This window comes from Rhea pennata, chromosome 7 (assembly GCF_028389875.1).
Source record: "Rhea pennata isolate bPtePen1 chromosome 7, bPtePen1.pri, whole genome shotgun sequence".
Lineage (NCBI taxonomy): Eukaryota > Metazoa > Chordata > Aves > Rheiformes > Rheidae > Rhea > Rhea pennata.
The window spans coordinates 8,066,881-8,090,180 of NC_084669.1; the positions used below are offsets into that span (position 1 = coordinate 8,066,881).

The following is a 23,300-nucleotide window of genomic DNA, read 5'->3' on the forward strand; positions in this document are numbered from 1 at the left end:
GTTTTATCTGACATTTTTATACATGGTAGTGAGGGAAAGGTTTTGGTGCCTATGAGATATTTGAGGGTTGAGGAATCATCTGCTTTTAGAGAGATTGTAAAATCTTTATAGCATTTTAGACATTTAAAATACAAGTTCTTTTGGTTTCCAGGGAGTAGAAAGTGCAGGGAAGAGTGTTCAAAATCTGCAGACCAGGTTTCAGAGTTTCAGGTGTCCAGGAAATTAGGAACATGCACATTCATTGGATATTTGCTATTCTGATTTGTCTGGCATCACAGAGCTCTCTGTAACAGCAGCAGGAATGTAATCAACTTCTGCACACTAGAGTCAGCTGATTTAAACAGGTCACTAATTCAAAATAGAGAAAAATATTCTCTTACAAATGAGCATGCAAACAGTCTGATTAGGATTGCATAGGCCACTGGTTTTGAGGATTTGGCTTTTCATTCTATTTCAATTCTTAAAAAAAAATCAGACAGTTTTTCCATGCAATATTTATTACATATGTATGTTTAGTTTGAGAATATAAATGTAATACTGTTTCCTTGTTACTTCTCTGTGGCTTATTTCAGGGAATCTGTATTTTTATTGAAGAAATAGTATGATTATATCCTTAAAAGCTATACAACTAGATGCAAAAATTACTGAGTTGTCTGAAATAAAAATGACAGTCGTCTTTTCTTGGATGTGAATAAAAACACTTGGTCTTACGAGGACTGAAATTAAAAATCTTGGAAATTATTGTTTTCTCACAATACACTAATTTTCCTGCTGCTCTGAACATGAGTGTCACTTACGGAAGATGGTTCACTTGTTTGATAGACGATGGGAAGGTGGAGATCCAGGCGTATCCAATCAGAAGACACCAACTACTATCCTCTTAACACCAGAAAGGAAGTTTCATAGCTTCGGATATGCAGCAAGAGATTTCTACCATGACTTGGATCCAAATGAGTCAAAGCATTGGTTGTATTTTGAAAAGTTTAAGATGAAGCTACATACCACTGGTGTAAGTAGTAACTAACTCTCTTGGATAATTGTGCATTTGCTACTCAAATCATCCGTGGAGGATGCTAGATCTTGTCTAAAGATTGTAAATGAGGAAGCAGCTTCATTTATATGTTTAGAAAGTAAATAAATTAAATGAAACACTTCAGTTAACATATTTTGGTTTGTTTTGCTTGTCATTGTCTTTGGCAAGTTTGACTGCCTGCTTTCTAGATCGTAGCAGTTCGGTATCTACTTTCCTTAGATCTTCCTGTCCTATCTTTTTTCAGTGAAATTCATAGCTGTTTAGGGAGTCTGAATGAGGTCTAGCTGCTATATAAAATCCATTCAGAAAGCAAAAATGAAATATAAGAGTTGAACTCCTGTGCACAGAAACAAATTCACCCAGATTACTTGTAATAATTTTATGTTATTGCTACTGATTATAGTTTTGTCTTCAAAATAAATTGTTCTATAACTTTGGGACTTGGCCAGTACTTTATGTATTGAGATGCTTTCTGGTTTCATGTGTTGGTAGGAAGCCAAAAATCCATGCTTTTTGCTCTTAACTTGGATTAAATACCTTGCATATGCCATTTTGTTACAATTAATTACAGCTGCAGTTTATTCTAATTATTTAATATTTAGTTAATAGTGCACTATATGCCTACAGTTATTTGTAGATATGATAGGTGTATAAAAAAAGATCTAAAATAAACAGCAAATATTATGCTCCAGGAAATTCAAGTGATGGATTAGATCATCTTCAGAACAATTTTGTCACTTTTTCCTAGCCAGGTGGATAAAGAAGAATTCCTTTTCCTCAAGCAGCGGGAATTAATTGTATGTTTACTTCTTCCTTTGAGTAACTTCCAGTTATTTTCTTTCATGTAGAATCTTACCATGGAGACAGACCTGACAGCTGCAAATGGCAAAAAAGTCAAAGCACTTGAGATATTTGCTTACGCCCTGCAATTCTTTAAGGAACAGGCATTAAAGGTAGAATAATGTTTCCTTATCTAGAATTTCTATATTTATAACTGAGAAAAATGTGTGCGTAAGACTTTTAACCTTGCCAAGCTTTAACCTTAGTATATTTGATGTAAACAAAGCACGGCAGCTGTAGAAATGCTAGGAAGGCTGTGGACTCTGAAGAGTTCATAACAGCCTGAAGTGATTTCCCTTTGCACAGAGGAAGCTTGATTCAATAATAGCAAATGTATCACTGTGATACAGGTTTTTGAATATTTTTCTTACTGATATAAATCTTTTCTATTGCTTGAAAAATGTTGATCTGAAAATAGAATTTACAGTTGCGGGAGCTGAAGATCAGCATTTCACTCTATCTGTATGTTTAACTTCTCAGGCATTTAATCTGAGTCTGGCTTCTGGCCTTGGCCCCTGCAGTTCTGCTGCTGTTGGGCAGTTCATTGTTTTGTGCTCACTCAAGGTTCTCTCTTATGTTAAAGACTTTGTATACTGTGAAGCCTTGTAGGACGGACACCTACTGATCTCTGCTGTTCCAATGTAACATTGTCTTCAGTGATTGAACAAAGGGAAGTCAAAAGAGCTGGATTTATTCGGTAATAGAAAGAGATTATTAAAAGCTGTTTTACAATTTAGTGAGTTGAATCTCACTGTAAGTCTGTACAGTGATGACCTGTTGAAGTGCACAAGATAAGCTGACGTGGTGGCAGCAGTGTAATCATGCTTGCACAGTGGTCTGTGTAGGCTGCTTGTTTGCCTTGAGAAGCTCAGTGTTTAGGCTGTAGGAGGCTTTGCAATAGCACAGGTACACAGCCTTCATTATCCAAACCAACTCGGATACTGCTGCACAACATTTCTTTATGCTGTTTCACACAGTTAAACTGCAGCACACGTTACCAAAGAGCCACAATTGGGCTCATTTAATGGTATTTCCATCTTGTGCTGACAGTGTGCATTCACGGGGTGAAATTCAGGTCATTATGCTATGAAGTGTTATTTTTTACCCTGATCTTCAATGTACATTTATATAAAAAAATCTAACAAGCGTTAAGGAGAACCTTGAAGTAAGACACCAGTTACGGGTTAAATTCATATTGTGTTCTGAAACAGGGCCTGTTTACACTGCCTTTAGTGTCAGGTTTTGCCTGCTTTTCTATACTTTTTTTTCCCCCTACTGTGGCTGCTGTTGGTAGGAGAAAGGCAAGCAATTTGTTATGAATTCTTTACAGTAAAGAAAATAGATTTTCTAAGTTTCTTACAGACTAAGGAAAATGCATTTTATTTTCTGGTTTCACATTTGAAATGCCACAATACTTCTTTCTTGTATTTTTTTTCTTGGTTCCTAGGAATGTATTTGATATTCTCTTATAAAATATATTTTCCCAGTAAACAGTTTCTGAGATTTAAAATCTCATTCAACAGCCAAACATGAACTAAATACACATCGGCTTCAGATGCACCACCATAATGTCAATGTAAACAATAGTAGTTGATAGGCCAGATCAGTTGTTAAATCTTCACTCAAGCACGTGTTGTTTAAAAGAGCCTTGTTAGAAAGCTTACCTGCTTTTCTGAATGGGGTTAATTTAATATCTGTGAGATCTCAGTCTGTTCTTAATGGCTACAGAGGCACAAATCCTATCACTGCAATTTGAAATCCTTGTCTGGTCAAAGACTGTATTTGACGAGAATTTTAAAGGACAGACCTGAACCTATGCATAGTTTGGGGAAATTCTTACAATCCTTATATCTGCTATGTTCCCTCTTCAGCATTGCATCCTTTCTTGATGTTAATAAATAGATCCCTGTGATTTGTAAGTGCATGCTAAAACTAATTAGTCAAGCCGTGTAAATGGTCTGTTACTTTGGATTATAATCATCTGTCCATATGAAGTGCCCTGTGCAGTATAAAAGTACTACTTTTCTACCATGGATTTTTGGATTATGGCATAGCTAAGCAAACACAACACCTTGGCACAGCACATGCAGAAACATTTTTTTACATTCTAAAGGCCTGTTGTTCACCTTTCTGAACCTTGCCCTGTTTGGATGGAGATTTAGATAGGACATATGGTAATGACATTTTACTTGGAACCTTTCCCAAAGCATGTCAGTATATCACCTAATTTGCAAATGCAATACAGACTTTCCTCTTTTTAAGGGAAAAAAAGAAAAATAAAGGAACTAAACTGCCATTGAATGTTTGCTTAAAGCAAACTTCTCAAGCAGCAGTCAATTTTTTTAAGGTTTTAACTGTAACTTCCTCTTACTAACTGAATTTAAAACTTTGATTTAAAAGTGAATAATGTATAAAGAAGTCATTGAAAAATCTAGACTGTAAAATATAATGTTCATGACTTATACCTCAAATATTTTTCTGTATATTAATCAAGATGCAAGTGTGAATTCTTCAGACTAGCAGCAAATACCACACTATTACTAAGTATGTACATAAACATTCTGTAATATGCAGCAATGCATGAGCTGCCTTTGGAAAAACTAACTTTCCTACTTAACGTTAAGCAGGAAACTTTTTTAGAGGTGTCTGGTAGAAGTGTCAATCCTAATTGAAGGATTTGACACAGTAAAGCTTTTTTAACATGTTAGCAATAATTTAAATATTTTGATTTGTTGACAGGAAAAAATAGAGAAATTTATTGTTACTGGATCTAGCAGAAAATAATGTCTTCTCATAAAATTGGTACCCATCATCTTACATTTATCTCTGTTTTCCTTTGGTGTAGGAGCTCAGTGACCAAGCAGGCTCAGACTTTGAAAACTCTGAAGTAAGATGGGTTATTACAGTGCCTGCTATTTGGAAGCAGCCTGCAAAACAGTTTATGAGACAAGCTGCCTACAAGGTAAGATTACTAGATGAAAGTAGAAGTGCCCCTTTAAAGCTCTACTTGGTAACCTAAATGATAAATTGTATTATTTGGGCAATTGACACTAATATACTCTATATAAAACTGGTCTAGAAAAGAGCCAGGCTAGAAACATTGAAAAAAGAAGGCAACTCTACAAAGCAGTAGCTTTAAGTCATATGTATTCATCTCTTAAATGCCTTTTTCTTTCTATTTAGATTTATATATTAGTGCCCCTCACCACAAGCTCTAACGTGTTAGTCATTTTGTACACTGTATTCCTGCTGAATTCAGTGAAAATGGAACACATGTAGTTTTGAGACCCAAGGGAAATTTGATTTCAGTACTGGACTCAATTTTGTTTTGTTATTTTCCTTAGGTCATTACAGGCTTTTAAAGTATAAAAATAAGGAAGAGGAGGGAAAACAGAAAGCCTCCTCAGTGGGAATTTTTTTTTCTTCTTTCCATTTTCCCATGGTAGGAATGAAAAGACTGTGAACTGGATAGTTTGGATATTAAATTATATGCAAATGTTATTTTCACTAGTAAAAGATTTCTGTGCATTTAACCCTCTCCTCCTCAAATGCATAAAATATGCACACTTGTTATATCCATGTCCTTTACTTCAGATTGTTTGTCTTTGATGTATTGGATGTACATGTTCTTCTTTTCATCAGGATATTCATATTATGTTTTGTTTTATTTATTTTTGGTCACATAGATTTACATAACCCATGGCAGCAGATGCACAATGCACAGTTTGTAAGATACCTGGTAGTTTGAGTAACTTGTAGAGTGCTCTTGGGAAGCACCCAGATTTTTCTAACTCTTGTTTTTACCCATCTCTAATGTTGAGCAACATTTTTCTTAACAGTCTTTATTGTGGGATTGCTAATGATAGTGCCAGAAGCAAAACTCTTAAAGTTCTGATGGAACGACACGGTTGTAGGTAAATCTGAAACACAAGAGACCTGTTCATTATTTTTTTATATTGTTGTCCGCCTGCTGTTTGTGTGCATGTGTGCTTGTGAAATGGGAGCTGTGTAAGGAGCAGGACAGGGTAAGGTAGATCTCTTGCCATTTCTCATTTGCGGCACAATGGAATGTTGTTGACTAGTGTCTGTGTCTGTGGTTTTGTCTGTGATTGTGTCTTTTTATTGGCAAGCTTGATAAACAGCAAGGACTGACAAGGCTTTTAACTCAGGGTGTGTGATCAGATGCAGGAAAAAAAGAATTTAGGGAAATAATTGAATGTTCACTTAACATATATATTTGATGTTTAAAGTAAACAAGGGATGAAGAAAGGAAAATGAAGAGTTCTGCATTGTCATTCACTCTCAGATTCCTATTGCCGTTCTGGTCTAGCATGCTCTTCAAACCTGTACATAAAGAGAGATTAAAATTTCCAGCCCTCGTTACTAGATTCTATTATGTGCAAACATCCTGAAAATGAGAGCTTGCTGTTGTAAGAGTAATCTGGGTGTTCAGCAAAGTACGAAAAGGTAGTGGTAGACATTTTGTTACTGGAAGTACACTGAAGTACGACCATCAGTCTAAGCTAGCTGATGGCTAACTAGTGGGAATTGTTGAAGAGTAGTGTAAATCTGCTTTAGTTAATAATGGGAAGTGACCTAGCTCTTAAGAGAATAAAAGCACTGATAACTTCAGTCTTTGTTTCATGCAAAAGTCCAGCCCTTCAGGAAGTGTTAATGGTTGTTTAAGCAAGTTAAACTGCATGAAACTATCAAAATCAAGTAAAAAGTATTGTAGATCTGTTTTTGCACTCAGGATTTGGCTCCTTCTATCCAACTTGAAATCCTAATGCATCTCTGACATCCCTTCATCAATGTTTTGTTGTTGCCAAAATATTCCTAACCTGGAGCTCTTAATCTACTGTAACTTTGACCTCCCCGTCCAGTTGCTATGCAGCTTGTCCTTTGAATGTGTAATCTGAGTGTTTCCTTTGGCTCACACTTCTTCTGTCTCTACATCCAGCCTATGAAAATTTTGCTAATTCTGTCTGCATAACAACTTTTCCTGTCTGTACATACTGCTGAACTTCATCAAAGCTGTCACTGATTTTGCATCTCAGTTACTACAACATTCTTTCTTTGGCTTTGGCAACTGTGATCTGGCCTAGTTTGTGTCCCTTCAGAATACTGCCATTAAAAGTTTGTCTAGCCTCACTTTTGACAGGGGATTGACTGCATCTGACTCCTTCATCTCTGTCACCTTTGACATAAACTGCATGTCCTGGTCATGAATATCTGTCATGCTAACTCATTTTCCTCCTCTGAGACCCTCTCTAAAATGCCTTTTCTCATGCCTACAAAAACTGTACTATAATTGACTTACTGGTATGTGAAAACAGCTCCTATTACTTCTCGCTGTTACCTTGTCTGCCCTGTCCTTATTCATCTTTTGTACTTTTCTACTATTAACTCTTTTTTTGGTACCTGAATTGTTACCTCTTTGAAGCAGGTATTTGTTTATTCTGGTTTACTTTGCTCTCTGGAGCCTCCTGAAGGACTGAATGTAGTAGGCTTTAGAGAGTTGCATGTCTTTGCAATCTCACTATGCTGAGTCAAAACTGCTTTCTTCCTGAATAACAGTCCACAGTCCACAGAGACTTCTTTATATTGCTCCTACTTAAGTCCTATTTATCCAGAGACAGTCATAAAGCCGTATGTGCCTAATGAGGTCTGGTACCCTACTTGTTCTATTTCACTTTTTTTGCTTTGGTGTAGTTTTAGCAGCATTGTACTTAGCAGTCTTAGAAGAAACTCTGTTCTTATCAAGAATTTGCATTGTGAGTGACAAATTCGAATTGCTGATTTTTCTAATTTTGGAGACATTGGCGGTGCGGTCTGGTTGTATAACATGTGACGCTGTCCTGCTCCCCCCTGGGTGGGGCCTGCCCTTACTCTTACCCTTGCAGCAGCAGTCACATGCGACTGCCTACACTGGGCCTGAAATTGCACCCTAACATGAAAAAATGACTGCAGTCTGGAGGCAAGCCTCTTCCTGCTCGTGAACATGGCCTAGCTCTTACAGCATCACAACAACGGCCCAGGAGCGTGGATGCAGTACCAGGATCCCATCTCTCTGCCTGATTTCACTAACAAGTGAAAATTCAGTGTTTTGTTAGTCTTGTGTTATTGATGGCAAAAAAAGAAGGTGCCTGTTAATGGAAAGATACCCTGTAAGGGTATTCAAGACCATTTATGCTTAGTATGTAGAAATTGGTTGAATTTAGTAAGGATGAATAGCTGGTTCAGTCTTATAGTGCTTTGCTGTCCTAAAGTTTCACTATGAGCAGCACTTTTAAACTCTTATCCAAATGAAATTCAGGTGCTGTAGGTTGTTTATCAGGGAACACAAGATTTAATATTCCTAATGGTGTTTCTTTTTAGTAATGACAGTCTTCTGGTTCATGTTTCAATACATGTTCTTGGGCCATAGTAAACACAAGGCAGAATCTGCAAGCTGGAATTTCTTGAATTCCAGCTTGCTAGTAAAAATAAGGTGTAGAGAAGGGGTTAGAGTGTGACAGGAATATGTCACAATCCAGAATGCAGAAGCTATAAAATAAAGAAGTGAAATATGGCATGCCAAGTGTACTCAGGATAGAGCAAAGGAAAGAGAAGGCTAGCCTATTTTCATAAACTTACCCCCAAAATCCAGTAATCTTAAAAACATCAGTCAACTGGTCAGTTACTTAGAGATAGTGTAAGGTTTTTTTTTTTCTTCTTTTTTTTTTTGTTTTTTGTTTTTGTTTTTTGGTTTTTTTAGTATGTACTGTGGATTCTGAAATGGAATTCTAGGGCTCTGAAGTAGATTTGTATTCCAGTTACAAAAATTTGCATGTATAAGCTCCTATAAACAAACAGAGAGGCACTCTAGACTATAGGATTAAGTACAAGAGCCTGAAATTCTGATGCTGCTTTTTTTAACCAGCTCTTACCCTGAAGGTTTTTTAGTATTTTCACCTCAGTTATGTCATGGAATGAGCATGATAAACATTATTTAACACATTATGTTCTTGGTTTACATTACACTACATTGATCAATGCTAGCCTGCTCTATAGAGAAAAGTAAGTAAATTTGATAACTGAGTAATTTGTTGGCATATGAAATCTCTTGCCAATAAAAATGTGAAGTGAAGCACACTGGAAAGGAGCACTTAAATGAAAAGGTTGTCCTAGGCAGTTCTGAATGAATCATATCGTATCTGAGAAGAGATGTGAATGTGACTGTGAGTATACTTCTGTCTGATATGAAGTTATGTTAAAAAAAAAAAAAAAAAGACCTAAACTACAAAGCAAGGTGTTACCATGATATGGAATGGGAACAGCGAGCAATATGGAGAATATTGTAACAAGTTTTTCCTATAAATAAATATTACAGCCTTATTTGGATACTGTGCGTAGAACTAATGTTGCCTCAAAAGGATATTATTGAAATACAACAGATTCAGAACAATTAATATGACAACAGGCCTCGAGAAACTGTGTTAGATCACCCATAGAAAAGACTGGAACCTTAAAAAGGAAATGCATTGGATGTTATACCAAAAGTTTTAAATGTTAACCACCAACCAGTGTTTTCTAACACCATTCATTCATTTTGTTTCTACACACAACTGAGAAGAGGATTTTAGCTAAAACAGAAACAGGAAAATTGGCATTATCCAAGGCAACACTTTTCATCCAGGTGATGAGTATGTGGAATTCATTGTCAGAGGATGTGATTGAGGTCGGATACTGAACACTCTTCAGAAGAACTGATAGTTACAGGACTGTGAAGGATATCCCAAGCTGTTAGATTTATAACATTTTGTGGAAAGGATGTAAGACTTCAAGTGTCAGGATTTAGCCAATATCCAGGTATATTGATGATAATGAGGTTTAATGCAAAAAACAGATTGCAGCAAACAGCTGTAGAGAGTTTTTGGATCATGCTATGAAATGTCCCTCTCTGGATAACAGAATATCTATCAGATGAAGTATTGTAGTAAGTGAATTTCAGTTTAACACAGTGTTTCTATTTACTGATACTTACTATTTATATTACAGTATTTTGGAAAAAAAGAGATTTTTAGATTCTTTCTGTCTTGAAATGGGTTAGAATGACCAAGGAAGTCACATCTTTATAATTAAAAGAGACATTGGCTTACATGAGCCCATTTGTGACTAACCTAATAGGCTGTTTTGTAATTCTCTAGAGAGAAATTTCAAAATGTATCTATAATAAAAATAGGACGGCTTTCTTTTTCTTTAATGAGGTATTGTCTCGGATATGCATGTCTGTTCTATTGTTAAACACTTTCCAACAAAAATGATCTGCTTTTTGGAAGGCATTAAGAACTTTTTTTTTTTTTTTTTTTTTTTTTTTCATTTTAGAGGGAGGAAAGGAGAAGGAAAAAGAAAATGAGTACACTAAAATAGTTGTCATCCTTCCAGCTAGTAGCACAGTTTGGATTATCTTCTAAGGTAGAGAGAGCTTTCTGAGAGGCAGGAAGCTAAAGACAATAGTGATTTCAGGACAAATAAAGGGATTTCCTACAGACTTCAGTTGTAATCAATGAGAGGTGTGACAGTATAAAGTAAAATGGACTGTAACTGACAAATAAGTAATTTTAGTTAAAGGACAGTAAAATGCATTAACAACATACAGCCCATATTAGAATAAAGCTTTTCAGTTCACTAGAATTGTCATCTGTATTGACTTAGTGTAGTTCCATTTCTCCAGTCTCATGGGAACATGTTGCAGATTTGGAAGCCTTTGGTTGTGTTGACATAGAGGCAGCAGCTGGCCCTAGCTGCTCTGACAGTTTTTTGTATGGACAGCAGGAAAAATGACTTTAAGTCCCTTTTCCACCATATATGGAGAGAGTGGAGCAGCAGCTCTGTGCTAGGCAGGCCATTTACAGGTTTGTGAATTAATGCTGGGCTCTTTGCCAGTATTTGCTACCTAAACTACCCTTTGATGCTATGGATGGAAACAGTCTATAGATTAGGGCCCAACCCACTGCCATCAATGAGATAATACTGATGAAAAACTTTGTGACCTAAACTTTCATTTAAATTGACACCATGAGCTTGCATCTGCTGTTTGCATCACTTCACTTCAATAGGAGTTATGCCAACAAGAAGATTGCATGGCATAGCCCTGTGTGTATGAGACAGTGAGGGAAGGAAAGTGCTGAATTCACTGTAGGCAGTACACAAGCTGATAGCAGAGAATGCTTTCTAACTCCCTGAGACTCCCTAGGAGCCTAGGAGTGTCACATGAAGATACAACTAGTTGCTGCTAAACAGGCAGCTGCTGCTCTCCCTTCTTCCTCTGGTTGCATATCCTTCCTGTCTCTTTCTTTGTGCTGGCACTCATCTGACAGGTGAGACAATTTAAAAGTTAACTGGCTGAAGGAGCTAAACTTGCCGAAAATAGCCATGGCCGCCCACAGAGATGCAGCTCAGTGATGGGGTACAATTTGCTGTTGCAGCTGAACTGACCTAAGTCCTTTTTTTCAGAAATTATTTATGCTCTTCTAGTTCTGAAAAGTCTGCTCATGAGTTGCTGCTTTTACAGTTCTGTCATTTCCTCTCTTAATTTGATTGAAAAAGACAAACAACTAGAGAGACTTAACCAGATTGACACCTGTGGAGCTAAGCTAAGCTTATTCCTTTGTAAGTATTGTCCTCTTTGGTATGTAAAGCACATGCAACTGGAATTTAGTTTTGTGTCTAAGCAGTGTAACAGACTTTTGCTATAAACTACATAAAAAGCCAGTGGTGTTCAGGCATAAGCAGCACTGGAAAGCTGGTAATTTCTTTGAAACAGTATTAGTGGAGGCAGAAGAGCAGAAGTGTGTTAATGCATCTACTGTCCTGATTATTTGCAGCTCCTGCAATTCTCTTGAGTCCATGCTTTCGCTTTTATGGTGTTAGGATCTTTAACATCATAAGGATTAAAATGTTTATGAAGTGATATGTTAGGAAGGATACTGCATGTTGTAGCTATGATTAATTAGGAAAGGATAACTAACTGAGGAGTGAAAATCTACACAGTGGGAATTTAGCACAGTGGGAAATGTGTATTAATAAATCTCAGTTACACACATGCTAATTACCTAGGCAGGTTCACAGGCATTTGACAAAGCTGCCTGCTAATTCAGTTCTGTTAAATTTGACTTATCTATTTGTATGGCACAATTCCGGATTTTTGAAGTTGTCTTCTTGTTTTGCCAGCCAGTTCAAGTAAAATGAAGAGTTTTCCCAGCATTCTGGGTAAGAGTAGATAGATCTGTGCTAGTCTTGTAAGGCTGTATGTAAAGCCTTGTCTTGTAAAGCTATATATAGTTCCTCTCCTCTAGTAATTGTCTCAATATAGTGGAATCTACTGCCTACTGGGAAGGAAGGTGAATATTACATATAGTAGTGGAATGTGTTTCTGAGGATCTTGTAGATCCTTATACCTTGAAAGGCATTGAAAACAATATAAATCGCTGAAAATAGGAATATTCTGTCCAGCTGGAAGAAAGATTTTACTTGAGAGGAGGTTCCAGCCAAAAGAAGAAAACAGCAGTCTGAGAGGCTTTAACTACAGTCCAGAGGAGCAGGAAGAGATACAAGTTCACAAGCAAGCATAAACCAGTGTAGACAAGGCCTAAAAATAGTGGGTAGGATTATTTGTAGTAAGTTCATAGAAAGGACAAGGAAGGAGGATAGTAGATCAGTCAAAAAGACATCTTAGATGTCAGTCTTCAGTTACAAGAAGGATGGCAAAAAAGAAGTACAAGGTGTATATATAAGCTGAAAGTGGAAATTAGTGGAAAATGTTAATGTAAAATCAGAAGCACTACAGTACAAAATAAGATGCAACTTATAAAATGTACCAAGCGTATAATTTTCTTAGAGAAACTGCTCACAGTAAGGGTCACTTGTCTTACTTTAATGAAACCAGCCTGAGCCATAAGGACCTACAGCAGAGGATATTTTGAAACAAAGAGAAAGGGAGAACCTGAGATGCTAGGAAAATGCTTTAAATAGGAAGACAGAAAGTCAGGCTTCTCTGTTGTGGAAACTAGTGCAAGCCTGCGGTACAAAGAGCGTTTATGCAATAGTAGAACATGCAAAATTGAAAAGCTTGTGAGAATTTAATGGTGTTTGGGGGAGGTTGGTTTTGTTTGGTAGCTTTTTATATTGAATGCTAGTCATAAAACTTGCAACTGATGTCCTTCTGCATTCTGGGAAATATAATGTAGTGCAGCAAATAATCCTTGGTAATGCCACTTAGTGCTGTGATTTCATCTACTGCATAGATGTGATCTGCAGCAATAGTCACTTGGGAGCTAGCTGTAGTAAAATCACCCTTGTGGAAGTAAGGACTCAATGCTACTGATGTTTCATGTAGCTTGGAAACCCCTGAGACTGTCTAGCTCTATTCCTTCTTTGAATTCCATTACGTATTTTAGAAGCTTCAAGGTTTGCATTATATACACATTTAGTAAATTTTATTGTTTTATAAATTAAAACCAGGAAATTCATTGTACAAAATTCAGACAACCAAGTCCCAGTGAGTGTAAGTTTTGATAACAGAATCAAGCAGTGCTTACATTAAGATTGAAAATATAAAAAAAGAGATTATAAAAATAAGGTATGAAAAAACAGTCTAGAAATACAACCTGTACTCATAGCTGGTAACAAACCCCAGGGAAAAAAAAAAAGTGAGGCAGCCTGACCATCCATTGCAAATACATTTAGCTCAATAAGACAGCTTAGCCATCTATAACAAATAGGTTTAACTAATCAGTAACCACACAAATGCAAAAGTTCTGACTGTAGCCAATACAGCTCCACAAAATGCATTACTCAAAGAGCATGCTTAAAGCTAAAGGCACACATCACTGGAATTCCAGGTTCCCCATTCATCTTCTTGCTTTTCAGACTGGGATAATGTAGTAGTTTCTGAACAGCCATTAAGAGGGAGCAGGATTACAGGCTGTACAAATGATGAAGAATACTTACGAAAAATTAACTAGGAACTGAATTTCCCTCCCTAACGAGAACAATCCCTCAAATACTGGACTGAGGCAGATTTTTTTTGGTGCAGATCGTATTAGTATCTTAAATTATGGTGTATCCTTGATGCATTAAACTGATTGTTTTAAATCATTTCCTAAAATCACTGGTGGCTGATGCGCAAGGCTACAAGAACTTCTTGGGACTGATAGGCTTTTTATGTTTTCAGATTTCAAAATAGTATAGCCTTCACATCAAAAAGTGTAGCATGAATAATGTTTCTTTTTGATGCCCAGAGACTCAAATGAATGTTCTAATTGCAAAGATGACTGAACTATGTACAGAAGCTTGTGAGGCCCTGAATACCTGCGGGTTTATTATGGTGAGTCTGATATTTCTGTTGTACTGTCAGATACAATTGATTCCCTCTCACTGATACATAGAGGCAACAATTTGACACAGTGGTCACAAAGAGAAGAAATGAAAAAAGGTAGGTCTTTTGCATTTAGGAAAGATTTTTAACAGTATTTCTGGACTTCCTCAGCATATATCTCACCATTCTAGAATCATAGAAGCATTCTTTGAAAGCATTTATTTCCATTTGTAAAGGTGTCTAGTCTGACCTTCTACTTGAAGTGGGCTTATTTTCACCACCAGGTCAGGTCAGCAGAGGCTTTGTCTAGGCAAGTTTTGAGCGCCTGCAAGGACACAGATGCATCTATCAGTGATTGTTCCAATGCTGCATCAATTTCCTAGTGAAAATATTTTTTATATATATATATAATACTCAATTTGAACTCACCAAACTGCATTTTGGCTGTTTCCTCTTGTTATATGTGCTGGCAGTGCTAGAAGACTTGAATTCTACTGTCTTTGTAACTGTCCTTCAAATAGTGGTCGCAGCTATTAGATTGTCCGTTGGCCTTTTCTTTACCAGACTAAACAAGCCCGCCCACCTCAGTCTCTCTTTACTGAGCATGTTCTCTTAGTAGTCTTCCCTGAACTCTCTCCACTTTCTCCATGTCCCTCTTAAACTGACAGGTCCAAGAGTGTCCACTTCATAACCATTACAGAGTTCATGCTGTAATCATTACTCATTGAAATTAGCAGGCAAGAATACCAGCTTCATTGTTATTTTCCAGTGTAAATACTATAACAGAGGACTACAAATAAGTCCAGTGGTTTCTTTGGAACTAACAACAATAATAATCGTCTACACATTGATTAGATATTTTCATCCCAGCTTTTTGAAGTTGATATCCAAGGGATTCATCCACCACAGAATTAATTCTGATTATAAATCTAATAACTAATCTAAACTCTTTGCCCCTCTAACATACACACGTATGCACAAACTTTTAAATGATATATATTGTTGCTGTTAACTGGATGTTAATTTACATCGCTCTAAGTTCACCACATGTCCTGTGTAAGTGCTAGTAGCCTATTATCATGTATCCTGATTTCATGCAGATTAAAGGACTTCACCTAAAAGCTCCTTTCACAGGAGTTTATAGCTTGTGAGTTCCACCTTCAAAGTGCATGAGGCGCCCCCGGTCCACTCTATATAAAGACTGTAGGGAGGCTGTGAATCTTCTGTGGGTTGGTTACTTTGTGTGAGCTTTTAGTATAGGCAAGCCCTGGCAATTCAAAAAGCACTGAAAAGTCCACACACTCGTATTTTAAAAGCAAGGAAAAATTATGTAAATGTACAGTAACAGATTCTACTTCTTCACTACAGAAGGGAAGATATCTTGGGGCACAAAGAGAGATCTTATGATAATCCCAGTATCTTAAGGACTGTCTAAAGATCAAACTACTTTGGAGCTGGTCCTTCGCTGCCTTTCACATTACATAATCCTATAAGCCAGTGGAAAATGAATATGCAAAAACTATTGCAGCAGTCTTTTAACTTCCAGTTCTGTGCACAACCTCTCTTCCCACTCCCCCAGCCCCCCATTAAACCAATTGGCTCTTAGTCATCTCATCTTTCATAATTTCTATTTCCTTTGCACAAATTAAGTTGTTGCTATTTTACCATAACCTGAGATTTCATTTATGTGCTCTCAGGCAGGTTTGTCACAGAGGGATGAACATCTTTGTCCTGTCACTTAACCATACAAATGGGAAAGCTGACACTGAAGGAATTCTGTAATTGTGGTACTTAGCCATTATAATTTCACTTGTAAAGTGCAAAATATTATCAGCAGCACCAGATCACAATAGGACAAAGGACAGCTTATGTCACAACTCTAATTTTAGGTCAGTAGAGCACATGGACTTTGGAGGTTACCCTAATGCTTTTTGAAAGTAGAAATAAATCAAAAAGTTCTTGATTCTGTCAAACAACAAGTATCTCTCTGACAGTATAGATGTGACAGTTTTGTAGGATCAGCCATTGCCCAAACATTGCATTGACTGGATGAAAAAAAAAATGTTAATCAATTCTGTTTTCATCTAGGCAATGAAATCCTGAAACAGAACTTTCCAAAGGAAGGCAGCACCTATTAGCTGCTTCTCCTGTCTTTGGAAAACCCAGCCTCTTCACTGAGGTCCCTAAGAGGAACCTGAGTGCTTTTGAAAATCCTCCTTTTGTTTCTGTTCAGCAACTTTAAGAGTCTGTCTCTTCATATAAATGAACTGAGCTAGATGAGCTGTCTGTCTTCACTCTGTTGTATTTATTCACCTTATTTACTGCACTGAGATATTCTCATCATTCTGAAGACTAACCGGTACTTACCGATGTATGTGACAGTTTAGTGATTTTTTATTTTTTTCCCAAAATTTTCTTCTGAAGGCATCCTAATTTTTAAGGCTTAAGATGTAGCAAAACTGCATGAACTGTGCTTTTCATGCAGCACTGTGACATCCGTTAGCCCCACTCCCTGCCAACGCAACTTCCCCTTATAAGCCTCTGTGATGCTGCTGTGAATCTTTCCCCATGTTGCTCATCTTCTTTCCTGTCATTCTCTTTCTCTGTAATTAGATCTCAGCCATTTATTTGTGACAACCCAGTTTGATGCCATGGAACTGGAGGAAGTGTTAGCTAGTGAAAAAGGAGGAGGATTAGAGAAGAGCTCACTTACCAAGGCACTAAGTGGATGGCCTTATCGTGAAGCCGTTAACACAATGACCTGATTAGTTTAAACAGTATAAATTTCACAAGGCACTTAATTTCCAACTGCTGTTTTGTGTTGCTTTGATTCAGTTACACAATACTTTCTCTCTGCAGGCTGTGCAGTGTTTAACTTGCAATTGTAGCTTTCCTATTGTTACTAATTACAAGAACTATCTTAAAAAATACACAAAGATTGATGTTGATTCACAAGCTTCTACTTATTTGGTTGAATGATGTTTTCTTGAAGACCTTCACTTCCTAATGAACCACAGCTTAAGCAGGGTTTGCCAGCCCTGTTTTAGACTATTCTTTCTTCACACAACCTCAGGGGATGTGAAAGTCTAATTTTAGTACATGCAAACTAATGTAAATATTTCCCTTTTGGATGGAGAAAAGTTCTTGAAAATTCTGTGCAAGACAGTACAGCATTTTTACTGTTGCTGTTGTGCTCTTGCTGTAGTGTTGTTCTCCATAGTTGGCAATTTTTCATGATCTGTTTTCCACAACAAGCTAGACCTATGCAACTATGTGCATATGTGTATACCTTCCTGCCTGTATGTCATCAGCCAAATTAGATAGAAGAGTAGAAGCCTCAGAGCTCATTGAAAATAGGCAGCTGCATACAGGAAAGCATTGCTGTAAGTTCCTTGACAACACAAAAAGCTGTAGCGGGAGCTCTCAGCCCTCACATCAGTCAATCATGAGGCTTCAAAAGTTTCACTACTTAGGAAGCAAGTTTGGCTTTGAGGTTTTTTGACTGAAGGAGAAGTGTGTGTGTGTACAAGAGAGAGAGGGATAGACACACAAAGATAGCACACATTTCTAGGGCAGATAAAACTCAAGGTGGTAAGGATCAATATGAAAAGTATGTGACTTACTCCAGTTAATATCCAATTCTAATAATAAATTAGAATTGTGAATTCAACAGATGGAATACTATTTTCTGTACATGCTTTTTTGCACTAATGAAGACCTTAGGGTCAAGTATTCTGATGAGTTTTATTGCTCAGAGAAACTGGTATACTTCATTTCAGCATGTTCTTCTGTGTTATGGATCATAGTGCTCCTGCATTTTGTTGTTTACCTGCAAAAAGATGCCTAACGTATCTTTGTCAAAATAGAAAAAAAGGAAAGCTAACTGTTGCTTATAGTAGTTTAAAAAGATAGGAACTGCATTTTGTGTTCGCATACCTTGTGAATGATGATGTGTTTTCTAATATGCCATTCAGTTTGAGTCAAGTGCTGTGTAACAAAGAAGGCCTAGCAGAGGTAGCATTCTGCTGGCTGCGTTGTAAGATACACCAGCGTGGCACGCTGAATGTTGAAGGGTCTTAATTATGGTGGCTTTCAGAGATGGGAGCCTTTCATGAAAGGCTGGCTCATGGCTTTCTGTGTGCCTTTTTAAAAGACTCAAACTACACACAATATTGTACCACACTGCTGTCTTTTAGGTCGTAGGTGTTACAGTATTTAAAAACCTTAAATGTGAATTGTTCCTTTCATCATGCATCACAATGTAGCAGGTGAGTGTGGATTTTGAAAGTATCATTTTTAATCTGTAGTAATAATGCTTCTGCACATTGAATGAGTGAATATTAATGAGTTCTCGGGAGATACTCTGAATGTAGCGACACTGAGCTACAGTCCAGATATCAAAATCTGTTAGTTCTGAATTAGTGTAACACTTAGCAGCCTACAGTTTTGAGGAGTTATGGTCAGCTATATAGCTCTATCTCATGTGGGTGATATATCTTAATGGCCACAGCAGCAGAGCTGGTGTGGCAGGTTAAGAATTTGCCTGTGTCTGGGTGTCAAATTATGTATGCCACATAACTTGAGGCTTGAAGCATTCTCAGGTATGCTGTTGATGGTGCATCTTTCTGAATGAATATTAGTGCACTGGGACTAGCTCAGATATCTGTTTTTACCAGAGCAGATGAAAGTCTGAGAGTCCCCTTATAGAAGTATGATATCCTAGTGCTCACACAGATGAGCAAAGTGAGCACTGTTTGGGGTAGGCTTTTAAAGCAGTTCTTCTTGTCCTGTTTTCTGGTTCTTCCAGGTATATAATGCAGGAATCTTTTGGAAATAAATTAATTTTTAAGAATTTTTTCATACTAACAAAATTTTTGCATTTCTGTGCTGAGTTTTATGCATTAACATTCTTGGAAAAACTGCTGCCTGTTTCCTTCACGTTTCATAAGTGACTAGGTTTTTGCTGATCCTGAGTGACTGGAATATCAATACAGAGTCAGGACATAGGTCTGTAATGTAGTCCTAGGCAGAAGCAGTGTACCACTGCTAGAGTGTTCTACATAAACAATGTCTGTGGGATTTAACTTCAGGTCTACCTCATTCAAACCTGCTAACTACTAAATCTCCACGCCTAGTTACACTAGTACTTAGGCAGCAATGCATGAGGGTAGGGGGTGAGGCAGATGGAAAGAATGAATATAAAATATAGTAAATTCCCAAACTTCTATGGCTCAAGACTTTTAGCGAATGCTTCACCATTTGTTTGTGTTGGCCACATGTTGTTTTCATTCCTCTTTCTCTGCACACTCAATGTTTTTCAACATTGACTGTCCTTTTCTTCTTAGCTATAATGGTAATGGTATTGCATTTTGTCTTCATCTTCTCAGAGCTTGTATTAAAATAATCTCATTGCTCTGTTCCTCCCTAGCACTATGTGTGTGTGTTCACTTTTCTTTCTCTTTCCCCTTCTCCCCATAGATGTATCACTCTGTGTGGGTTTGTAGGTATATATACAATAATATGCTATTTATAATACTCTGTGTAGAAATGCTGCATATACAATGTAGTATGTAAAGAGTCAATATTGTCCCTTAAATACAGGATGTCTTGTACCTTCTGCTGTACAAGATTTTTGGATTTTTGATATGGTCTTTTTTTGGTATGAAATAACATTCTTCATTGTAACTGGGCCTTCAAACTCTATAAGGAAAGCTTTTTAACAAAAAAAGGCCTTTCTTCATGAAATTCCAGTAGGATCAGCTGTTCTTTGAACTGTTAAAAACTGTCATTTATTTTATCTTAAATGTATTCCTTAGGAGATACTTTGAGTATGCTATATCTAGACAGAAAAAAAAGCAAGAATAGCATCTACTATATTGGAAGGAACTGAGAACATGAATTTGAATCCAACTACTGCAGGATAACTGCCTTCCTCTACTGAAGTGCAGGCTGCAATGTGAAAAGTTCATAGTACAGACTACTGCTGGAGGAGGGGAGCAATCAGATGTTATTGTTTACTGTTTTCCTTTGGAAATCTGAAGCAAAATACACCCCTGCTCCCCAACCCCTCCTCCCCAAAACAAACGAAGAAAACCCCAACCAGATGGCTTTGTAATTAATACAATTCTTCCCCCTCACACCCAGGTTAGGAAATACCAATGCATTTCCTGTGTGTGCAACTTAGTTCTTGTCACCTCTGGGAATACTTTATGATGTAGTCTTTGGGTTTTAATATGCTTTAGCAATGAATTTATTTTATATTCTAACAACCAGCAATACCTATTTGAGTGCGTAGGCTGGACATGAAACCAAGAATTGTGTGTGTTACTAATGTATGCCCAATTCATTGAGCAAACTAAGCATGCTAAGGTTATCCACACTGATGGTGATTAAAACACTTGCTGCTCAGATTCAGAGCTCTTATAGGTCATGATAATGGATTTAATATATGTAAAAACTACAGCAGGGAAGCAGGGAACTACTCTCCAAGACAATATTGGATAGGACAACAAATTGCAGACATTAAACTGCAGAAATAAAAATTCAGATTAGACTTCCAACAAAATTTTCAAAAAGCAAGGACAATAAAGAATTGAGATTGTGGGAGGTGGCTGTACATTTTTGGAGGTCTTTAATATGTTAGATAAACAACTGTGAGGAAGGACCAAGAAAGAGTTGATTTATATCTTGAATGTTGCTCCTTCCAGTTCCACAAATTAAAGCTTTGTGTTTAGAAGAACTCAGCTGGAAATACCTCGTGGTGGAGTGAGCTGGCATGTACCCAGCTTTGCTTGTGTTTAGTATATCTAGACTGGTTTGAGGACAATTCGGGCTTGTCCTAGGGCATAATTCAAGAACTTCATTCCCAGTAAAGCCCCAGCTTTACCTAAACCTGTACCTGTACACATGCTTGCATGTAAATGGTATGATGGCAGGAAAGTCTGCTTGGACTAGTGCTTGACTGGTAGTCCTTATATATCTTGTAGGTTTGCTCTGGCAACTGTCAATCTGCATTTTCCAAACTTTGAAAGTTTGGTATGGAGCAATACAGGAGAAGGGACATGAAAACACAACTTTGTCAACTAATGTTCAATATTTTTCTCTAAGCTCCACTCTGGGAGTGATGTGGTTGTGTGAGAATTTGTGGCTTATTCAAAAATGTTGTGTTTGAAAATTCACTATCTAGAAAGCAAGTAGAAAGAATGACAATTAGTTTTACAGTTTGGGTTTATTTTTAGGCTTGTTCTCATTATATTTTACAAAATATGCCTTATTGTTGTGCTTTGAGTCTTTGAATACTGAGCATTTTGAAGCTATTATAAAAGGGGATGTGCCTAAAAGCAGTGGATTGAGAAATAGCAAATGTTGTGTTTAAGACAAAAGATGCACTTTTAGTAAGGTGTATTCTACATGCCTGGTAAGCTGTGGGGTGGGGAGACGGTCACTTTCAGCAAAGCTAACTAACTGGGGAAATTAATTCCCCCCAGATAATGACCCACAATATATTTGTGAGCAAAATTATCTGGGCTAATGCAATTCCAATTTAATCATCCACTTACCCTATGTAATGCTAGGATATAAAACAAAGCATACTTAAAATATCACTGTGTGGAAAAGAGGCCAAAGATATTTCCTCATTTCTTAAAGGAGACTGGAGGCCTCTCTTAACAGGTAGATTCATGGATTAATTCGAGCTTTGGGCTGTTCATCATGGGTTTCAAAATGACTTTTCCTTTTCCACCTGTCACACACAGCTGATCAGGTAGACATTCAGCATGGTAAGCGCATGTGTATTTCTCTGTTTACACCTTGTGAAGTTGTGACTATACATAGTAGGCAGGATGATTCCCAGATCAAGACATTCAGAAAGTGGTAGCAGCTTCTTTGTGCATTGAACTTGGAGGGATGGCCTAACTGACACAGAGAGCTGGGGAAACGCTTGTTCACTTGCTGGAAAGGGTCTGATAGGTTGCAGTATTTCCCACCCCAGTTCTCTGATTAATTCTCTCTCACAGGCAGGAATGGCAACTCCTGAAAATCCGGAGCAGTTGATCATTGCCCTGGAACCTGAGGCTGCCTCTATCTACTGCCGAAAACTTCGCCTTCACCAGATGATAGACCTGAGTAGTAGGGCACCTGTTAATGGTTATAGCCCAAGTGACACAACTGCAACTGGATTTACACAGGGTACTTTTTCTATTAACTCACTTTAGATTCTTATGCCTAAATGTGCATTGCTCATTAGGGCTGTTTTCTTACCATTTCTTGTCTTTACTCTCTTGAAATATTTCAGGCTAGCATCAATTTGCTTTTAACATATTATTTCATTGTTTACTGTAATTAGACTAGCTTACATATTGATCCAGCAAACAAGTTTGCACACACTTAATTTTTCGCATGCAGGTATCTCCATTGCCTTTATTGGGATGTTGTGAGACTCTTTTAGAGATTAAAATTAAAGAGAACCATAGTATTTACAGATCAGGTGCTTTTTTTTTGCCTTAATTAAAATTAATACTTCATGATTGGGTCAATTTTTATCTTAAGTTGGAAACAATTATGTGTTCAATTTGCTTCATTACTGGATGTGTTATACACCTGGGTCTGCAGTGAGACTTCTTAGTTTGAGATGTTCTTCCAGACTTTCTGGCAGATAGTGCTTTGCGATGTCATCCCTATGAAATACTTAGCGTTAATTACTAGCAACACTAAGAAAGCACAGCACTGGAATTCAGCAATGAATTTATTTACATGTTGAAAATAAACTAAATATGGCACTTCTAATTTATTGGAACATGATTGGTTGCTAATAATCAGTGTTAGAAGATTGACTTACAGTGAGGGACAGAGATTGGACAACAGTTTAAGTCACTTGGCAAAAGATCCTTCATCACCAAAGATTTTTGAGCTTACCTGAGACTGGAGGGGAAAAAGAGGAATGGGAGGAAGCAGCAGTATGGTGTAATCATAGCATAACAGGTCATATATTCTATTAATGTGAATTATTGTTGTTGTACTAACAGCAGTGGTGGTGTGCCAATCTATCCCAGAGAGAATGTTTCAGAA

General features: G+C 37.2%; 1 protein-coding gene across 1 annotated transcript in view; it reads left to right on the forward strand.

Annotated features, from left to right (window-relative positions):
• Nucleotides 1-23,300, forward strand: part of HSPA12A (heat shock protein family A (Hsp70) member 12A) — a 60,453-nt gene that overhangs the window by 24,221 nt on the left and 12,932 nt on the right. Inside the window, exons 4-7 of the mRNA XM_062580436.1 lie at nt 823-1,009; nt 1,882-1,986; nt 4,719-4,835; nt 22,250-22,421. Coding sequence (XP_062436420.1) covers nt 823-1,009; nt 1,882-1,986; nt 4,719-4,835; nt 22,250-22,421 — 581 coding nt within the window. The remainder of the gene's footprint in view (nt 1-822; nt 1,010-1,881; nt 1,987-4,718; nt 4,836-22,249; nt 22,422-23,300) is intronic.